Here is a 16,031-nt window from a genome sequence, read left to right as displayed (position 1 = left end):
GAGATATTTACAAGCAGCACACAGGCAGCACATACTTACATATAACCTTTAAACCTGTTAAGGTGGTTGTTAGGCTTCTCACACACGATGATGTTGTGGAAACCTTCTGGTTGGAACTGTACCTCCTGTGAAAGAGAGGACGCTGTGAGGTTATTAAGTCAGAGGGATCTCGTTTTAATAGGATCATCAGGAGAGCTAATCACTGTTAGAACCATTGCAAATAAGGTAATCCCCGCTTTGTCACACTGTGATAGTTGTAATGTGTTAAAAGAAACGGTTAAATCCTCATTAAGGAGGAGAGAATAGATGCAGATGAAAAGTTGGATGCGCTGCAAAGGGAGGGCCCTGTCCTGACCACTTTTCCCCGGCCTGGGTTTGAGTCTCTAGACTCAAGCTGCCCCACAGAATTTACTGCAATGATGGAAATGTTCTATGTCTGCACTGTATAATGTAGAAGCCACGCATTGCATGTGGCTGTTGAAATATGGTAGTATGACTGAGGAACTGATTTTTAAATTTTATTTAATTTCACTTAACTAATTTAAAGTTAAATAGCCACATGGCGGCTAGTGGCTACCAAACTGGGCAGCATAGAAACAGATGATCAAAAAAGTAGAGATTATAAATCACACAACCTACAGCTAGCCAATATTCATGTGTATACAGAACTTCCAGGCTTTAAAAAATATATGCATATACCTACATACACATTTATGTATGGACAAACACACACATTTATGCATTTCAACAATGAGATTTAGTGTTCATACAACTTGAACATTTTTACATGTTACCTGGATAAATACCTATTGCATGAGTGTAGCCCTATTTCATTTAATTCTTTCACTACTGAACATTGACATGGTTTCAATTGTTTGGCTATTGCAAAAATGCTGTGCAAATAGTAGCTAATAAAATAAGTAGGGACTTCCCTGGTGGCAAGGTGGTTGGGAGTCTGCCTGCTGGTGCCGGGGACATGGGTTAGAGCCCTGGTCTGGGAGGATCCCGTGTGCCGCAGAGCATCTGAGCCCGTGCACCACAACTACTGAGCCTGTGCTCTGGAGCCCATGAGCCACAACTACTGAGCCCGTGAGCCACAACTACTGAAGCCCGCACACCTGGGGCCTGTGCTCTGCAGCAAAGAGAAGCCACCACGATGGGAAGCCCGTGCACTGCAACAAAGAATAGCCCCCGCTCGCTGCAACTAGAGAAAGCCCACGTGCAGCCACAAGGCCCAACGCAGCCAAAAATAAATAAATTAAAAAAATTCTCAAAAAACAAACAAAAAAACCCACAAAACAAGTAGCATTTACTAGACTCTTATTTCTGTCAGATGCTGCAATGAGAACTTAAGAAATGCTATTTTTTTTTCAAGCTTTCAATCATTTTATGAAGTAAGTACTTTGATTAGTCCCTCTTTAGAGATGGGAAAACTGTGACTCACAAGGGTTAAGTGGCTGTCCGTGGTCATATCAAGACTGGGATTTGAATCCAAGTCTGAGTGCAGACCCTCTGTTCTTTACTTGCACAGCACACTGCCCCCTGGTGAACATTCTTATAGCAAAGCATTTAAAACACATTCTTGACTTCACTTTTTCTCTTTCATTCAGTATTTTAGTTGTACAATCTCTTTAAGTTCAATGAGTGGGAAGACACAACTAGGGGTGGGGAGATCTTGCTTTCTAATTCTACCCCACATTGCCTAATAGTACATTCAACTCTCGAGCCTCAGTTTTCTCCTCTGTAGAATGGGGCTGACACCCCCTCCCTGTCCATCTCACTTGTGCCCCAGAAGATAGAATCCATGTGGGAAAGTTTTGAAAGGTATAACATGCTATGCATATAGAATGAAGTACTACTAAAGGTGGGATTGGAAGTGGTTTCCAGGGTAGAGCTTTTAGCACGGGGAGTGAATTTATCACTCCAAGCTTCAAGGTACAGCTGTTCAAAGGAGTAAATTGATTAGAAGAAATGATAGCATTTTCTGGCTTCGTGTAAATATACTGTCCATTGGTTCTGTGGGGCACCAACATAAACTCTCCATTCACTTGAAATAAATTAACCATCCAGGAGTTTCTAAAAATACAGCCCTCTTCCCTCCAAGTATTGATTCTTTCAGGGACAAACACTTGCCGAGTTCTGAGATGATGACAAATCATGCTGTAATTTGTCAGCTGCTTTCACGGCCCTGATTAAGCCGTGTGCTTCCCTCCTGATCTGTACCGCTCAGCTCATTGCTAGCTTTCTAAATCCAAACTTATTTCAGATGTGAGCGGCAGCAGGGTCTGAGAGCTAATGATCCTGCTGCAGTGAGTCCCTGTCAGCTGTTTAATCGTACCTGGCGGATCCCTGGCAGTGCTCAAGTCTCTTGTCCCTCAGTGGGGCTTCCCAATGACCTTCCTCTTGAAGCATCCCTTGCTCTTTTATTCTTCTGGGCACTGGCCTTGGGTGCTCTGTCTCCCTCTCTACACGGAGAGGTGATTTCGCCCTTTCTAGCTCTCTGTCCTCGGGCCCCTTCTGTTCCTCCCCGAGATGGACTGTGGAGAGGGCCACACGGCCCTGCTGTCTCCAGAGACCCCATCAGCATTGCTTTTTTCTTAGGCTTTCCTGTAACTCACTCTAGGGAGCTGCTAGGAGAACTCAAGGACAGCAGCGGCGGGGGCATTGCCAAGCCCTACAAATCTATCAGGGTCCTTATTTTTTACCTTGTTCAGGAATTTCTGATTCACTTCTGACTCACTACCCCTTAGCTTTTCTTAGCTTGGGAATGAAGCCCACCTAACCACCTTTTCTTTCAGACGCAGCCTTTTACCTAAGGTGTTGTCCTTATGAAAGGAACAGCCATCAGGGTACAGGAAAAGGCAAACCCTTTCCAGAGAGCACAGTGTGTTTGTGGTTCTTCAGGCCAGACCTACTGATCTGGAGTATTTACTATGTACCAGGCACCTGTCATTAAGTTCTCACAGTAACCTTAAGAGGTGTGGACAGAAGTGCAAATGCAGATTCAATAAAGCAATTGTCTTATGGTTGGTAAGTAACAGAGCCAGCAATGCAATCCACATCATCAGACTCCAGAGCCAATCATCAATCATTATTGTCTTTGTTATCATCGTCATCGTCACCAATACATTTATTCCACTTTCTCCTCTCATTATTATTATTATTACAGTACTTACTGAATGCTTATTGTGTGTCAAGTATAACTAAATATTTTATACATGCTATTCTCTTGAATTCACACAATAACTCCACCAGGTAGGTACTATTATTACCCTATTTTACAAATGAAGGAACTAAGGCTTAGAGAGATTCAGTGAATTTTCCCAACGGTGCACGGCTAGCAAAGCAGAAGACGGGCTTTAACCTCAGGACGTCTGATGCCACACAGCCTGCTCTCTTAAACCACAGTGTTATTATTTTTTTTTTAACTTTTTTTTGCGGTATGCGGGCCTCTCACTGTTGTGGCCTCTCCCGCTGCAGAGCACAGGCTCTGGACGCATAGGCTCAGCGGCCATGGCTCACGGGCCCAGCCACTCCGCGGCATGTGGGATCTTCCCGGACCGGGGCACGAACCCGTGTCCCCTGCATCGGCAGGTGGACTCCCAACCACTGCGCCACCAGGGAAGCCCCACAGTGTTATTTTGATGCACAATGAAAGATTATTGTTTAAGATCTCCTTTTGGCTCTATTTCCTTTTCTATATTCCTTTTCCACTTCCTATGACCGAAGTACAATAAATGAGGTCTGTATATAGTTGACTCTTGAACAACGTGGGTTTGAACTGTGTGGATCCACTTATGCAGGTTTTTCAATAGTGAATACTACAGTGCTACCCGATCTGTGGTCGGTTGAATTGGTAGATGTGGAACTGCGAGTACAGAGGACCGACTATAAATTATATGTGGATTTTCCACTGTGTGGATGGCTAGCATCCCTGACCCCAGTGTTATTCAAGGGTCAACTGTACGTGGAATCTAAATTTAAAGAAAAAAGCTTATTGCCAGAGGCAGGGAGTTGTGGGTGGGTGAAATGGGTGAAGGGGGTCAAAAGTTACAAACTTCCAGTTAAAAAATAAATAAGTCAAGGAATATAACATAAGCATGGCAACAATATTTAATAATACTGTATTGCATATTTGAAAGTTGCTAAGGGAGTACACCTTAAAAGTTCTGTTCATAAGAAAAAAAGTAACTATGTATGATGACAGATATTAACTTAGACTTATTGTGATCATTTCACAATATATACAAATATAAAATCATTATGGTAGACACCTAGAACTAATATAATGTTATATGCCACTTGTATCTCAATAAAAAATGTACGCAAACCCCAGTGTCTAGAAACTATCATCATTATCACCATCACTACCACCCTTCTTAACTTGGGTCAGATAAGGAAGAATCAAAAAGTACATTACATAATATTGTCCTGCTGACCTTTGATTTACTGCTATTAACATTTTTTTATTTCTTTGATTGTTTCTAAAAGATTTGTATTTATGTTTCATGAAAGGTTTTGCACTGGCTCACTTTCATTTTTTCTAGTGTCTACATAGACATCTGGTTGATTGGCAGCTCAAGGCATTTTTAGACCAGGGTAGCTCAACTTGCCACTCTTGACATTTTGGGCTGGATAATTCTTTGATGTTTAGCAGCACCCCTGGCCTTTACCAACTTGATGCCAGTAGCACCCTCTCCTTCTCCCCCTCAGTTGTGACAGCCAAAAATGTTTACAGACATTTCCAAATGTCCCTTGGGGGAGGGGGAAGAACAAAAAATTGCTCTAGAAAAAGTTCCAAGTTAACAGGAGATGAAGTTGCAGAGATTGAGAATACCCTCTATCCTAACAGTCCATTAGGAAAGGACACAATCCAAATTTCTTTATTTTCTTCTCTTCAGTTGGAAAAAAGTTAGGTTTTATGACTGGGGGTCATAATGACTTGTAATAAGAGAAATCTGTATATATCATTTGTATACCACAGAAGCTACTGTATAAGCATGGTGGAGGTTCCTGGCAATATATGTACTATCCTACAGTTACAAATAAAAGGGGGGCGCTTCCCTGTGGCACAGTGGTTAAGAATCCACCTGCCAATGCAGGGGACATGGGTTCGAGCCCTGGTCAGGGAAGATCCCGCATGTCACAGAGCAACTAAGCCTGTGCACCACAACTACTGAGCCTGCACTCTAGAGCCCGTGAGCCACAACTACTGAGCCTGTGCTCTAGAGCCCGTGAGTCACAACTACTGAGCTCCTCCTGTGCTACAGCTACTAAAGACCGCACGCCTAGAGCCCATGCTCCGCAGCAAGAGAAGCCACTGCAATGAGAAGCCCGTGCACTGCAATGAAGAGTAGCCCCTGCTCACCACAAGTAGAGAAGGCCTGCATGCAGCAACAAAGACCCAACGCAGCCAAAAATAAATAAAAGGGGATTTGTTATGAAAAAAGAATTCATTTTTAATATATAGTAGAAAATATAGAAAAATTACTACAACTAATAAGCAATGTGGTGTGTTACCTCTTCCAAGTATAATTGGCATTTTAAAGTAGGGTACCTTCAAAAGGTAGAGGTTAAGATACTAAATTGCCTAGACAGAGAACATTCTTCTGAGAATTATTACTTTATATATATTTTTAACATTTGAGAGGTTTTTTATCTGCCACCTCCTCTATGAAGCCCACCCATATCCCCAAAGACTGTTTCACCCTAGCCAACAAAAATTGCTCTTTTAACATGTTTCCACATCAACTCTCATGCCTCCATTTAACACTGATGTATCTAGATCTCTGCTTCCTTGAGTAAACTGTCAGCTTCCTCTAGAGCATCTCCTGTGATACCTTGTGTTAACAGGCACCCTATAAAGATTTGGAGAGGTAAGGTTAGTGCTGGGGAGATGAATACTATAAATATAAATACTGAAAGGTGATGGATGAGGAGGTAACAAAGAAGACCTCTCTGTAAAGACTGCCCCACACAAGTAGGAAAAGCCCCAGGTACAAATCTTAACTTTGATTCATGGGAATAAGATTGCTTCTTGCAAGGAAATTCTTTGGCTCAACTAATAAAAAAAAGAAAAAAAGTAGTCAAAATCCTAGATCCCAACATGGGCCAGACTAGTCTCCCATCCATCCATCCATCCATCCATCCATCCATCCATCCATCCATCCATCCAACGATCTATGTATGAGCCATGGAAGTGAGAATTAGAGAGAAGGAAGAGGTTATTGACACAAATCAATTATTGCAGCCATAAAACAACTCAAAGTTCCCAGTTTAGCTGTATGTGTCAATGGTGGTATCAGTGAAAGCAAAGGAAAGTGAGCCAAGTGTTAGTGTGTAATGACTCTCCGGGATTAATGTACTCCTCACTGACCTATGCCCTAGATACAGTAGGCTGTATCCTCCTGGGGCAACCGGGAAGGCCATGGTGAAACAAAGAGGTTGTGATATATTCCTGTATCTAGACTAAGCCATTTCCTTTGAATTAGCCTCAACTCTTACTTTCCTAGGCTTATTTTTCACTATTATTCAAAGTTCATCAATAAATATGATTACATAAATGTATGGATGATCTTTTGAAATTGTCTGTAGTGGATAGATGTTTTCTGGTGACTCACTCTCTATCGTGTTCTCCTTTCTTTAACAATCCTTTAACTTCCTTTTGGAAAACTACCTTTTCTCCCTGGTTCATAATCTTAATGAGACTATAAATCACGATGCCCTGCCCACTAAATTTGCTCGCTGTGGGACTTTGCCTTGAGTAGAATAACTCAGGGAAGGAAAAACGAAGGAGAACATTAAGTAATTGCTGCTACCGATATTCTCCTGCTGAGTTGAAATTTCCTGGTACTTGTTTCTGAGCCTGGTTCTTCAGATTTCCTTAGAATCTGTGAGTCATATTGTGTACTTCACCCCTTCCACCTCACCTCCCAGCACATTTTTTTGATAATTCCGTTTTGTTTAAGTGAGCCAGAATCATTTCTGTTCCTTGAAAACAAAGAATCCTAATCAACACAGTGGTCTACTCAGTCCACTGGACATCTCTAGGCCTTTAAAAAATAATGATGTGTATTTACTTGGTAAAATCACACTTCACAAAATGCTGCCCCTTATTTATGTGATCTCATTTGATCTTCCCAACTCTTCTGTGAAGTGTTCAGGACAGGTTAGTCCCATTTTATAAGAGAGAAACCTGAGTGTTGGTGATGCTAAGTAACTTGCCCAAGGTCACACAGCTCATGAACACCCACATTTGTCTGATTCTAAAGCTTGTGCTTGTTCTTTGCTGGATGTAAGCATTTAATGCTGTCTTCTTATAGAGCAAACCCTCTGAGCCTTTTGCATGATTTCTTTGCAAGTTTTTCTCATTGACAATTCCCTTAAACCTTCATTGCCAAGCTCAAGGGTTTACCTCTTAAGGACCCATACGTCTACCATAGATCATACAAATTCTCCTTCCTTTGAGCCTAGACAATTTGTAATAGCCATACCACTCACTTGGAACTTGAAATGTTTTACACTTTTATTTGTCAAATACCAAGCTGTTTCTATAAGCCAACTGGTAGATGAAGCACTGCAACTTGTGTATACATCCCCACGTGCACCAAAATGCTGTCTGTAGACAGAGTAAAAATAACTCTAACACATACATGGTTTTCAAATTTCTGTAGGAATTCCTGAGATCAATAAATACAAATCCATTTAAAAAGATCACCAAATTCATGGTCGCTTTTTGTTTTAATTTATTTTCTTAACTAACGGACACTGAAAAGACAACCACTTTCAGGGAGGAGGGATTTGGGGGTTAGGATTATCAAAATTTTTTGATAGTCACTGAGGGTATTTATGTTAAAGAAAAATAGGGACCCACAGTTCTAAGCTCTTACAGGACAGGAAGTATGTCTCAGACCATTCTGAAACCCCTCTACAGCCATTAGGAAATATTCAAGAAAGATTCTGCTAGCCAGATGGCAGAGTAAGAAAACCATGAGCTCAACTCCTCCCATGGGCGTATCAAATTATAACTATTTACAGAGCAACTATCGATGAGAATGACCTGAAGACTAGCAGAAGAGAGCTTTCAAAACTAAAGCTATAATGAAGGAACCACGAGGAGATGGGTAGGAGGTACAGAGATGTGGTAATAGTCAAGACCCATACCCCCAGGTAAGCAACCCACAGATGGGAGGATAATTCACAACTGCAAAGGTTCTCCCTAAGGAGTAAGTTCTGAGCCCTACGTCAGGCTCCCCAGCCCAGGAGTTCTGCATGAGGAAGACAAGCCCCTAGACTACCTTGTTTTGAAGGCCAGCGGGGCTTGTGTATGGGACAGCTGAAGGAAACAGAGACTTCATTCTTAAAATTCATATGCAAAATCTCACACACTCTGAGACCCAGAACAAAGGCTGTCATTTGAAAGGAGCCTGGGTCAGACCCACTTACTAATCTTGGAGAGCCTCCCAGAGAGGCAAGAGGCAACTTGGACTCCCTCTGGGAGATGCTGGTGGAAGTCACTTTCAGAAGCTCATTCTACCACGAGGACTCTGATGCTGCCAATTGCCATCTTGAAGTCCTCTTTCTAGCCTATTAGAGCTGGGGCCTGGCCCCACCCACCAGCCTGTGAAACACAATGATTCAAAATCTATGCAACACAGCAAAAGCAGCTCTAAGAAGGAAGTCTATAGAGATACAAGCTTACCTCAGGAAACAAGAAAAATCTCAAAAGAACAACATAAACTTATACTTTAACTAGAAAAAGAAGAACAAACAAAACTGTAAGTTAGTAGAAGAAAAGAAACAGTAAAGATTAGAGTGGAAATAAATGAAATAGAGACTAAAAAAACAAAAAAGAAAGAACAATGAAATTAAGATCTGGTTCTTTGAAAAGATAAACAAAATTCATAAAGCTTTAGGCAGACTCATCAAGAAAATGAGAGAAAACTCAAAAAAGTCAGAAATGAAGGAAGCTACAACTGACACCACAGAAATACAAAGGATCAGAAGAGATTACTATGAAGAGTTATATGCCAATAAAATGGAAAGACAGAAGAATGGATAAACTGGTAGAAACATATGATCTCTCAAGACTGAATCAGAAAGAAATATAAAATATGAACAGATCACTAATACCACAAAAAACTCCCAATAAGCAAAATTCCAGGACCAGATGGCTTCACAGGTAAATTCTACCAAATACGTAAAGAAGAGCTACTTCCTACGCTTCTCAAACTATTCCTCAAAATTGAAGAGGAATGCTTTCAAACTCATTCTATGAGTTCAGCATCACCCTGATTCCAAAACCAAAGACAAAAAAGAAAAATTAGATATGGGGAGGGGGAAGGGTAAGCTGTGACAAAGTGAGAGAGTGGCATGGACATATATACAATACCAAACGTAAAATAGATAGCTAGTGGGAAGCAGCCGCATAGCACAGGGAGATCAGTTAGGTGGTTTGTGACCACCTAGAGGGGTGGAATAGGGAGGGTGGGAGGGAGGGAGATGCAAGAGGGAAGAGATATGGGAACATATGTATATGTATAACTGATTCACTTTGTTATAAAGCAGAAACTAACACACCATTGTAAAGCAATTATACGCCAATAAAGATGTTAAAAAAAAAAAGAAAAATTACAGGCCAATATCAATGATAAATATATATGGAAAAATCCTCAACAAACTATTAGCAAACCAAATTTAACAATACATTAAAAGGATCATTTACCATGATAAAGTGGGATTTATTCCAGGGCTGCAGGGATCATTCAATATCTGCAAATCAATGTGATGCACCATATTAACAAACTGAAGAATAAAATGTCATATGGCCATCTCAAGAGATGCAGAAAAAGCTCTGACGAAACTCAACATCCATTTACGTAAAAAGAAAACCTCTCAACGAAGTGGGCATAGAGGGAATACAACTAAACATAATAAAACCCATGTAAGACAAACCTGCAAGCAACATCATACTCAACAGTGAAAAGCTGAAAGCATTTCCTCTAACATCAAGAACTAGACAAGGATGCCAACTATTACCACTTTTATTCAACATAGTATTGGAAGACCTAGCTATAGCAATCAGACAAGAGAAAGAAGTAAAAGGCATCGAAATAGGGAAGGAAGAAGTAAAAGGTCACTATTTGCAGATGACATGATACTACACATAGAAAATGCTAAAGACACCAACAAAAAACTACTAGAACCCATCAGTGAATGTGGTAAAGCTGCAGGATACAAAATTAATACATAGAAACCTGTTGCATTTCTATACACTAACAATGAACTATCAGAAAGAGAAATTAAGAAAACAATCCCATTTACATTTGCATCAAAAAGGATAAAATACCTAGGAATAAATCTAACCAAGGAGATTAAAGACCTGTATTTGGGAAACTGTAAGACACTGATAAAAGAAACTGAAGACAACACAAACAAATGGAAAGATACACCATTCTCATGGATTGGAAGAAATAATATTGTTAAAGTGACCATACTGCCCAGTGCAATCTATAGATTCAATATAATCCCTATTAAAACACCAATGGTAAATTTTACAGAACTAGAACAAATAATTCTAAAATTTAATTAGAAGCACAAATGATGCAGAATAGCCAAAATAATGTTGAGAAAGAACAGAAGAACTGGAAGTATCACACTCCCTGATTTCAAACTATACTACAAAGCTACAGTCATCAAAACAGCATGGCACTGGCATAAAAAATGACACATAGATCAACGGAACAGAATAGAGAGCCCAGAAGTAAACCCATGTTTATATGGTCAATTAACTTATGACAAAGGAGGCAAGAACATACAATGGGGAAAGACAGTCTCCTCAATAAATGGTGCTGGGAAAACTGGACAGCTACATGTGACATAAACTGTACTACTTTCTCATACTACATACAAAAATAAACTCAAAATGGATTAAAGACTTAAATGTGAGACCTGAGACCATAAATCTCCTAGAAGCAAACATAGACAGTACATTCTTTAACATCAGTCTTAGCAATATTGTTTTGGATCTGGTTCCTCAGGCAAGGGAAACAAAAGCAAACTTCCAGTTACAAAATAAATGAGCCATGGGGATGAAATGTACAATATGGGGAATATAGTCAATAATAATGTAGTATCTTTGTATGGTGACAGATGGTAACTAGATTTGCGGTGATCATTTTGTAATGTATAGAAATATCGAATCACTGTGTTGTGCACCAGGACTAACACAGTGTTGTAGGTCAATTATAGTTTAATACCAGCCAACCAATCAAACAAACTCATAAAAAAAGAGATCAGATTTATGGTTACCAGAGGCAGGAGGTGGGGGTGAATTGGATGAAGGCAGTAAAAGGTACGAACTTCTAGTTATAAGATAAATAACTATTAGATAAGGAATGTACCACATGATTAACATTGCTGACATGAATTAACATTGCTGTATGTTATATATGAAACTTGGTAAGAGAATAACTCCTAAGAATCCTCATCACAAAGAAAAACATACTTTTTCGTTTTCTTTTATTGTGTATCTATATGAGATGATGGATGATCACTAAACTCATTGTGGTAATCATTTCATGATGTGTGTCAGTCACATCACTATACTCTATACCCTAAACTGAAACAGTGCTGTATGTCAATTATATCTCAATAAAACTCAAAGAAAAAGAAAAGCAAAACAAAAAAATAAAGAGCTAAGTGCATTAAAAAAATAAAACGAAAGATTCTGTTCATTGAAGAAAGAGAATCAGCTAAACTCTTTCCTCCAACAGAGAATGCACTTATATACTGAGCTTTTATCATAAGCTGGTGATGTATGTGAAAAAGAAGAGTTGAACAAGGGATTGCCAAGCTTCTGCAAAGCTCTCAGAGTGTGTTTTTACACAACCCTCAGGTTAGACGACTAGAAGAGCCAACTCCACTCCACGCCAGGAGGAGGATGACAAAGCAGCATTTGTAAGTCATTTGTGGACTCTGCAAGGACTCACAGGCTCACAGGAACTGTGCAAGGATGGGGGTTACAGGGTACACAAACCACACCAACCTGGGCAGCTACACAGGAGATATACTGCGACCTTAGAAGCGTACTACTTAAAGTGGTTAAAAAATTTTTTTTTCTTTTTTTAGCATACTAGTTTGGATAAATGGTAGAATTAAATGTTCTTCATGCTCCAGCTGCTGAGTCAGGTAACTGAGGTTTCCTCCCTGACATGCAAATCAACCCTGTGATTTCTGAGAATTCTATCTGAAAACTAATGACATTTACCAGCACTCGATAACCTTTCCGCTTTCTGGTCAGAGTTCTTTTCAAGATAACCTGCAACAGTGACTGGCAGATACTTTCCTCTCTGACTCTGGATGAGGAAATTGTCTGCGTGTGCAAGTAACTGGGTCTTCCTACCTGCCCCAGTGATTCCCACAAAAGCACACAGAGAGGGCTGGAGGGCTGTGGGAGAAAAGGTTTATTTAAGGATTCCTTATAGTCTGTGTTCCCTTTTTTTTAAGTGGACAAATATTCTGATTTTTATTCAGGGTGAAGACTAAATTTAATCTTGAAATCTTCCCATGACATTTTTCCAACAAAAAGGCATGGGTATGGCATGTGAAGCTAATACTGAAAAAAGAATGATTTCTTCTGTCATTCCTAAAAGGAATCAATTAATTATTTGTGGAATTGTTTGTTAACAATTGTCTGTTTAATTCCCTCTTAGAGCCTGTATGTCTCTCGTTTACACCTGGACCCCCAGAACATGCTATAGTACTTGCCGTATAGAAGGCATTCAGTCAATACTTGGTGAATGAATGCATGAATGCATGCTGGAAATATGGGCAGCTGCCACCAGATGGGCAGTGGAGCCTTAAGGGAGTGTTGCAAAGACATTCTTTTCTGTACACATTTTTATTGCTGTGGATAACTGAGATGCAAGAAAATGACATGAGATCCAATGTTTTGTACATCATGTTTTGGCAAAAGAGGTGACAAAGAAGAGAGTATGAATTCCAGTTTGAGAAACTCTATATTCAGTTATTTCCAGAAGAGATGATCATAATGAGTCACCCCTGTGATAACAACAACAACAGTGACAAATCCTAACACAGTGTCTGGCAACAGAAGGACCTAATCGGGTGCTGGTTGAGTAAATGAATTTATTAAATGAACTACAAAGAGGTATGTGCAGTGGTTGAGAGTGGTAAGAACGAAGTCTATGGGAGCACAAAGAAAGGAGGGATTCATCCCACGTACCTGGTGCCTAGGCAGAGAAAGGGCAGATGGGAAAGGGCTTTTGGGGAAGAGGAAATGCCACTGGGAGCTATAGGAGAGAGGACATTGGACCCCCCTCCTTAAGCATAGATGACCTTGGTTGTACCTAAGTTAGGCTTATATAGCCCTGATGCAGAATAGATGCAATGGATATTTATTGCTGTGCTGCTCAGTACCCTCCTGCTTCACAGGCCAATTTCAAATATGAAGTTAAATTAGAGGATGCCAAGGAAAGAATCCTTCCCCAGTGGCCAGAGTGAATTGTTCTAGGGGTGGGCACATGATACCAGCCAGGCTAATCCCTGGGATGCTTTTCAAGTGGGACAACAGGGAAGGTCCCCAGTCCTTTTTTGGGGGGTGGGGCATAAATGCAGTTTTATTGGTGCCAATTTTTCTTCCACATGAAAGAAACTGGTTTGAGAGACTAAAACCAAACATGGAGAGAAATGTAGACAAAGGAGATGGAGATTGTACTGATGGATAGAAATTTCAGGTCCACAGCACTCTGAGGCCCATCTCACACTGTATCCTTCCAATAAGACTCCTTTTTGTCCAAGCTACTTCGAACTGGAGTTCCGTCACCCGCAAACAAGAGTCCCGACTAATCCATATACTAGAGTGGTATGTCTCCCCTTTGAGATACCAAGTATTTCCCACATTGGCCTGAAATATCCACAATTATCCATAGTGTTTAAGACAGTGAAGGCCACTATTACAACATAAATATATTATCGTGGGGTATGGAGATAGTGGGAGGGAGAAAAACTTTAAGCTGTTAAAGATTTCATCTGTTAACACCTTAATGAGATTATATCTTTCACACAACCTGGCAGAGCTTCCTAATGCGGCCCTTAAGGGGTAAAAATAGAAAAAGAATGTTTAATAGAAGTGGGCAAACCATTGGGAATGGGGCATCCCATGTCTGTGTGTGTGTGTGTGTGTGTGTGTGTGTGTGTGTGCACCCATGCCCCAGCAGAGCTCTGGAGGAGAGGTTCACCAAAAGGAAGTCAGAAAAGCAAGAAGAACTAAAATCCTGCAGCCTGTGGAACAAAAACCACATTCACAGAAATATAGGCAAGATGAAAAGGCAGAGGGCTATGTACCAGATGAAGGAACAAGATAAAATCCCAGAAAAAAAATGAAATGAAGTGGAGGTAGGCAACCTTCAAGAAAAAGAATTCAGAATAATGATAGTGAAGATGATCCAGGACCTCGGAAAAAGAATGGAGGCAAAGATAGAGAAGATGCAAGAAATGTATAACAAAGACCTAGAAGAATTAAGGAACAAACAAACAGAGATGAACTATAAAATAACTGAAATGAAAACTACACTAGAAGGAATCAATAGCAGAATAACTGAGGCAGAAGAACGGATAAGGGACCTGGAAGACAGAATGGTGGAATTCACTGCTGCAGAAAAGAATAAAGAAAAAAGAATGAAAAGAAATGAAGACAGCCTAAGAGAACTCTGGGACAACATTAAACACAAGAGCACTCGCATTATAGGGGTCCCAGAAGGAGAAGAGAGAGAGAAAGGACCAGAGAAAATATTTGAAGAGATTATAGTCGAAAATTTCCCTAACATGGGAAAGGAAATAGCCACCCAAGTCCAGGAAGTGCAGAGAGTCCCAGGCAGGATAAACCCAAGGAGAAACACAGCAAGACACATAGTAATCAAATTGGCAAAAAATAAAGACAAAGAAAAATTATTGAAGGCAGCAAGGGAAAAACGAAAAATAACATACAAGGGAACTCCCATAAGGTTAACAGCTGATTTCTCAGCAGAAACTCTACAAGCCAAAAGGGAGTGGCATGATATACTTAAAGTGATGAAAGGGAAGAAACTACAACCAAGATTACTCTACCTGGCAAGGATCTCATTCAGATTCAATGGAGAAATCAAAAGCTTTACAGACAAGCAAAAGCTAAGAGAAGTCAGCACCACCAAACCAGCTCTACAACAAATGCTAAAGAAACTTCTCTAAGTGGGAAACACAAGAGAAGAAAAGGACCTACAAAAACAAACCCAAAACAATTAAGAAAACGAACATAGGAATATACATATCGATAATTACGTTAAATGTGAATGGATTAAATGCCCCAACCAAAAGACACAGGCTTGCTGAATGGATACAAAAACAAGACCCATATATATGCTGTCTACAAGAGAACAACTTCAGACCTAGGGACACATACAGACTGAAAGTGAGGAGATGGAAAAGGATATTCCATGCAAATAGAAATCAAAAGAAAGCTGGAGTAGCAATACTCATATCAGATAAAATAGACTTTAAAATAAAGAATGTTACAAGAGACAAGGAAGGACACTACATAATGATCAAGGGATCAATCCAAGAAGAAGATATAACAATTATAAATATATATGCACCCAACATAGGAGCACGTCAATACATAAGGCAACTGCTAACAGCTATAAAAGAGGAAATTGACACTGACACAATAATAGTGGAGGATTTAACACCTCACTTACCTCAATGGACAGATCATCCAAAAAGAAAATAAATAACGAAACAGAAGGTTTAAATGACAGAATAGTCCAGATAGATTTAATTGATATTTATAGGACATTCCATCCCAAAAGAGTAGATTACACTTTCTTCTCAAGTGCACACAGAATATTCTCCAGGATAGATCTCATCTTGGGTCACAAATCAGGCCTCAGTAAATTTTAAAAAATTGAAATCATATCAAGCATCTTTTCTGACCACAACGCTATGAGATTAGAAATGAAGTACAGGGAAAAAAC

At 40.0% G+C, this 16,031-nt stretch overlaps 1 protein-coding gene across 3 annotated transcripts in view; it reads right to left on the bottom strand.

The window, feature by feature from the left end:
* The window catches only part of ATP10B (ATPase phospholipid transporting 10B (putative)), a 310,749-nt gene that overhangs the window by 79,128 nt on the left and 215,590 nt on the right, over window positions 1-16,031 (bottom strand). For all 3 annotated transcript variants that reach the window (XM_049708452.1, XM_049708451.1, XM_033432029.2), the window contains one exon: window positions 40-125. In XM_049708452.1, the coding sequence (XP_049564409.1) occupies window positions 40-125 (86 nt within the window). The remainder of the gene's footprint in view (window positions 1-39; window positions 126-16,031) is intronic.

Source organism: Orcinus orca, chromosome 3 (genome assembly GCF_937001465.1).
Source record: "Orcinus orca chromosome 3, mOrcOrc1.1, whole genome shotgun sequence".
In the NCBI taxonomy this organism is placed as follows: domain Eukaryota; kingdom Metazoa; phylum Chordata; class Mammalia; order Artiodactyla; family Delphinidae; genus Orcinus; species Orcinus orca.
This window is presented reverse-complemented; position numbering and strand designations above follow the sequence as displayed.